At 39.3% G+C, this 5,755-nt stretch overlaps 1 protein-coding gene across 1 annotated transcript; it reads right to left on the bottom strand.

The window, feature by feature from the left end:
• Window positions 1-1,360: 1,360 nt before the first annotated feature.
• On the bottom strand, window positions 1,361-2,323 carry LOC122468038 (olfactory receptor 4F3/4F16/4F29-like). Its single transcript, XM_043554524.1, has one exon. It carries the CDS (start codon window positions 2,321-2,323, stop codon window positions 1,361-1,363), a length of 963 nt encoding a protein of 320 aa, XP_043410459.1.
• Window positions 2,324-5,755: the final 3,432 nt, after the last annotated feature.

The raw sequence follows: 5,755 nt of genomic DNA, 5'->3' as shown, positions 1-5,755 counted from the left end.
ACAAGGGGGATTGAATATTTGTAAATCGATCAACATGATATCCCACATTAATAAAAAGAAGGAGAAGAACAGTATGATCATTTCAACTGATGCAGAAAAAAACATTATCCATTCACGGTAAAATCCCTCAACAAAATAGGATTGCAGGCAACATACCTCGAAAGAATAAAGACCATACATAAAAACCCACAGCTAATAAGGGGAAAAACTCAGAGCTTTTCCTCTACAGTCAGGAACACAAAGGGATGCCCACACTCATCACTGTTATTCAACACTGTACCGGAAGTCCTAGCCACAGCAATAATAGAGAAAAATATTGCTGTGTTGTGTACCTGAAATTAATGTACCATTGTGTGTCACCTACACTCAAAAAATTTTTTAAGCAATTTAATTAAAATAAAGCAAATTAAATTACATAATTTAATATATATATAATTTTCTAGGACATATATTTTGGCGTGCTTCCATGAATTCCTAGACACAATTCCAGATACAGGGTAAGCACAAGTCCATATATGTAGTAAGAAAAAAAAACAACTTTAGAGGACATATGAATAAAGCAAAGAATGAATTATTGGTTCATGAATGTGCATATGTATGTGATCAAAAGAAAATCAGAGAATGTCATCAGTTTATGCTTTTCAAACTTGTTCCCACAAAGGTTTATATCACCAATAGAAAAAATATTGAGTGATCATGAAGCAATTATCTAAGAGAAAGATTAGTGAGAAAGGGGCATGAAGGCAGAATGCTATCAAGTAGGAGAGATTAGTAGCCCTGCAGTCTGCAATCAGATTGTTTTTAAATACTTGAAGAACAATCTGAATGCAAAATTTTCCAGCTAAACAACATAACTATGCCCTCCAAATCATAAAGAAAAAGTTGAGAGATTATAATAGAACTGAAAAACCTGGATTAGGTATGTACATTTTCCAACTCACAAGAAATAAGCAAAAGAGCCATTATTAGTAATAGTGGAGACTATCAATCACCAGTGAATAATTAGCATCTTGGTTACCTCAAGAGGTAGATCATAAGAAAATATATGGATAAATTGAAAAACAGATGATAAACTGAAAACATGACTTTTAAAGTATTAGCAAATATACTTAAATTTCCTAAGTATTTAAATAGTGAAGCCAAGAAAAGATTTCAAGTAGCATATACATGTGCAACTCCATGTGAATCAACCTGTTTTGAATTAAGGTTTATCTCTCTAGGTCTTCATTATCTAAGGGAAGAAGAGCATTTATAAGAGTGTGCTAACATTAAAATCAATTGCAGAACCACTAAAGAAACCAATTCTACAATTTCAGATACCAGCTACACAATTATCAGGATAAAAATCTTATACCATTTTTTATGAAATCTTCCTAAAAATCATTAATGGTCTCAAAGTTCTCTTCACTGCTGCCTTCATCTCTTTATTCCTGAACGTGTAGATGACTGGATTCAGAAAAGGAGTGATGACTGCATCAGACAGGGCAAGAAATTTGTCCATTTGGGAATTGGGATGTGGCCATGTATACACAAACATGGTTGGACCAAAAAACAAAAGGACCACAGTGATGTGAGCTGACAGGGTGGAAACGGCCTTGGATGAGCCACCAGAGGAATGTTTCCAAACAGAAAACAGGATGAAGACGTAGGAGATGAGGAGTATCAAGAAGGAACCCACACAGATAAACCCACTGTTAACAGTGACCATGAACTGCAATCTGTAGGTATCTGTACAGGCCAGTCTGAGGAGCCGAGGAAGGTCACAGTAAAAGCTGTCCAATACATTAGGACCACAGAAGGGTAAATTAACAATGAATGCTAGTTGGAACAGTGAGTGACTGACACCAAGGGCCCAGGCAGCAGCCAGAAACAAAACGCACATTCGTGGGCTCATGATGGTCAAGTAGTGGAGAGGCTTGCAGATGGCAACATATCTGTCAAAGGCCATGGCGATGAGCAGCACCATCTCCACACCACCAATGACGTGGATGAAGAAGATCTGGGCGATGCAGCCTCCAAAGGAGATGACTTTGTGCTTTCTGAAAAGGTCATAAATCATCTTGGGTGAGGTGGCAGAGCAGGCTCCCAAGTCAATGAAAGAGAGATTGGCCAGTAGGAAGTACATGGGGGAATGCAAGTGAGGATCAACGGTCACAGAGAACACAATGAGGATGTTCCCAGTCATGCTTGCCACATAGAGCACAGAGGAGAACACCAGGAGGAGAAGCTGGATCTCCCATGAATGAGTGAGTCCCAGAAACACAAACTCAGACACAACCGAGCGATTCCCTCCATCCAATGATCCAGCCAACTGGGCTGCCATTGAAATGATGAGAACTATGAATGTGACAAAGAAATTGTGATGATCAGGAATGATACTGGTATTAACAATTTACGTTGCATTACAAAAGAGAACTACCTGGTAATCCAATGCTTCACACTTCATAAGTAATGATGATAATGATGATGACATAAGCACAACTCAGGAGATTATAAGTGGAACTATCAGAAAAATCTCTCAGAGCCTAAAATTAATAGGAGAAGTAGGCAAGAAGAAAAGCTTCACAGGGGCCTGCAGCAAGAAACAGAATATACAATCAAGACAGTATATTTACTTACAAAAGAAAAAGAGGCAGTAGGTGGAAATAAATTTAATTATGCACAAAGGGAAATTCAACAATGATACAAATTATATCTGACCTTACTTTCCCATGTCAACACACTTAATCTCCCTTTTATGATCATTTTCATTACACTCAGAGAGTAGGGTTGTGGGGAAACTGATTAATCAACAGATCGGCATCTAGGAGTGAAAGTCTTCTGAAACATGAGATGGGAATGAATTAAGGAGAAATGCACGGTAGACAAGGATGTAGATGGAGATTAGGGACAATGAAACGGGGGAAGAAGAAAGCACCAAAACCAGGCAAGAGTAGTAATACAGGGAGAAATGGACCTTAACAAAGACAGAATTTCATTCTTTGTCACTATGTCAGATCAGGTTCACTGCTTTTCTGAATATTCCTTTTTTTTTTATTGTGGTAAAAACCATGTAACATTAAAATGTACCTTAGAAACCCTGTGTAACTGTATAGTTCAGTATTATTCAATATATTCATGTTATGAAAAAGATCCCCAGAACTTTTTCATCTTGCAAATGTGAAACTCAATACCTATTAAAAAACTCTTCTTTCCACTCTCCCTTCACCATTCTACTTCCTGTTTCTATGATATTTGACTACTTCAGATACCTCATAGATATAGAATCATACGTCATTTATCTTTGTCTTATTCCCCTTACCACAACATCCTCAAGGTTCATCAACTACATCTTCCCATTTTTTTCATTTTATTAAGTTCAATCAATGGGTATCTCAGTCGGTTAAGCCTCCAGCTCTTCATTTCAGCTCACATCATATTTCACAGTTTGCAGGATTGAGCTACGATCCTGTAGGCTTGGGCTCTGTGCTGGCAATGTGCAGCCTGCTTGGGATTCGCTCTCCCTCTCTCTCTACCCCTCCCCCACTCACTCTTGATACATAAGAGAAAAAAACTTTATTTTTTTTAATGTTTATTTATTTTGAAGGAGGGAGAGAGAGAGAAAGCGCCCATGGGGGGTGGGGGGGCACACAGAGAGGGAGAGAGGGAGACAAAGAATCTAAAACTGGGTCCAGGCTCTTCTCTGTCAGCACAGAGCCCTACAACGGACTCGAACTCACAAGCTGTGAGATCATGACCTGAGCTGAAGTCAGATGCTTAACCGAATGAGCTATCCAGGCAACCCAATAAAAAATTAAAAATAAAAATAAAAACTTTAAGGAAAACTTCAATCAAAATTATACAGAGACCACTACTGGTCACAAGACTCAATACAGTTCCCTCTGGTGCCTACACCTGGCCCGGTGAGAATTTTATCCAGACCTAATACAAACAAATATTTGGGATTTCACCCTAGGTTTTGCTAAAGCATGGGCCTATACACCACAAGTGATGTGAAATACACCTGCAAAGAGCTTCTATCCGTCCACTCACATAAGGTGCTTATGGCCAGCACTTGGCAACAGTGAAATTATCAATTTTTCTTCATCAGTGACTTAGCCACACCTACCCTGTCCCCTTTTCCACTCGGTAGTATCTCCATCCTGTTAAAACATTCACAAAGTACTTTCTTTTATTGTGACCTGCTCTGGTGCTTGACATCATTGTGCTCATTCTGTCTGAAATCCATGCAGATATGTTTTCTCTCCAAGGTAATTTGTACTTTTAAGCTTTCAGCCCATTTTGAAATGAAAAGAATATAAAACTTCAGTAACATTACGGGAGGGCACCAGAGCTATCTCCTTGGCTTGATCACCTGTACCTAAAGCTGAAACTAAAAGGTTGGTAACTGGGGTGCCTGTCTGGCTCAGTTGGTAGAGCATGTGACTCTTGATCAGGGTTGTAAATTCAAGCCCCATAGTGGATGCAGAGAGTAATTAAAATTTAAACCTTTAAAAAGAAAGTGGGGTGGCTGGTGACTTTGAAGTTTTGAGTATGCTTTGTATTTAGGAGGGGAAGGAATGAAAGTAAGGGAGAAGATTCCATTACTCTGTGTCCAAACACCCACCACACAATGAGGTAGAGAGTAAGCTCAGAAAATGACTGCTGAAGTTTCACTCTTTTAGAAGGTGCTGGATTGCAGTACAGGTTTACTGACATTCTTCTCCTTTTGCAGGCACAGTGCCAAGAATTTGAAGAAAATTCTCCAAAACAAGCAAACAAACAAACAAAAACAAACCAAAAAACCTCCACTTGATACTCTCATCTATCCTAAAACATCCTTCTGCCCCAAAACTTACAAAAGCACTCACTGTGATCTGACCCCAATTCTAGCTCACCAATACTGAGCTGAGTCTCTCATATGTACCTAAATCAAATGATTTTGCTGTCAGCTCCTGAGTCCACAGTCCATACTCTCAGAACACACACTCTCTATAGCTTCAAGCTCTTCCATCAGAAATCTCAGCCTGGGCTAAAGAAAAGGGAACCATCTTTGTGAGAGACGGACTGAAGGAAGAGGAATGGTGGGATGAATATGCATGGGTGACTGACAGAGGCACTGGAGACATGGCCAGAAATACTCAGCAACTGAGCGAAAAACATGAAGACTTTCCTGAGAAAAGCATATGCACGTGATGAAATCAGACCAGTATTTTTGTCTAAGAGACAGCCTTTTCCACAGTGACCATTACTCAAATGAAAAACCTGAGATTCAAACATCTAAACTGAATTGCTTATAGTCACTCAAGTGCCAGAACTGGTGACCAGAGCCCACGTCTCTGGATTCTTGATCCAGAAGTCACAGGTCATGTAGAAAATGACCTAAGAAAGAGTAAAAACTGAACATTAAAAATGTGATCTTCTGGGGCACGTAGGCAGCTCAGTCAGTTAGGCATCCAACTTCAGCAAAGGTCATGATCTCACAGTTCATAGGTTCGAGCCTCGCACTGGGCTCTGTGCTGACAGCTCAGAGCCTGGAGCCTGCTTCGGATTCTGTACCTGCTTCTCTCCTGCTCCTCCCCTACTCATGTTCTGGCTCTGTCTCTCAAAAATAAACAAACGTTAAAAAAAATTTTAATGTGATTTTCTGAATTAAAACTGACACCAAACACCAGCATTTACACAAACTACCTATTATTTGCACTAATTTGGCATGACAGTAACTACATATAACTACATGACCAATTAAATATTAGAAGTACACTGTATACAGAAA

The sequence above is a fragment of the Prionailurus bengalensis genome, chromosome B3 (assembly GCF_016509475.1).
Source record: "Prionailurus bengalensis isolate Pbe53 chromosome B3, Fcat_Pben_1.1_paternal_pri, whole genome shotgun sequence".
In the NCBI taxonomy this organism is placed as follows: Eukaryota; Metazoa; Chordata; class Mammalia; order Carnivora; family Felidae; genus Prionailurus; species Prionailurus bengalensis.
This window is presented reverse-complemented; position numbering and strand designations above follow the sequence as displayed.

Excerpts from the sequence above, each read along its gene's own strand:
- LOC122468038 (XM_043554524.1), bottom strand. The coding sequence starts at position 2,323 with ATGGCAGCCCAGTTGGCTGGATCATTGGATGGAGGGAATCGCTCGGTT.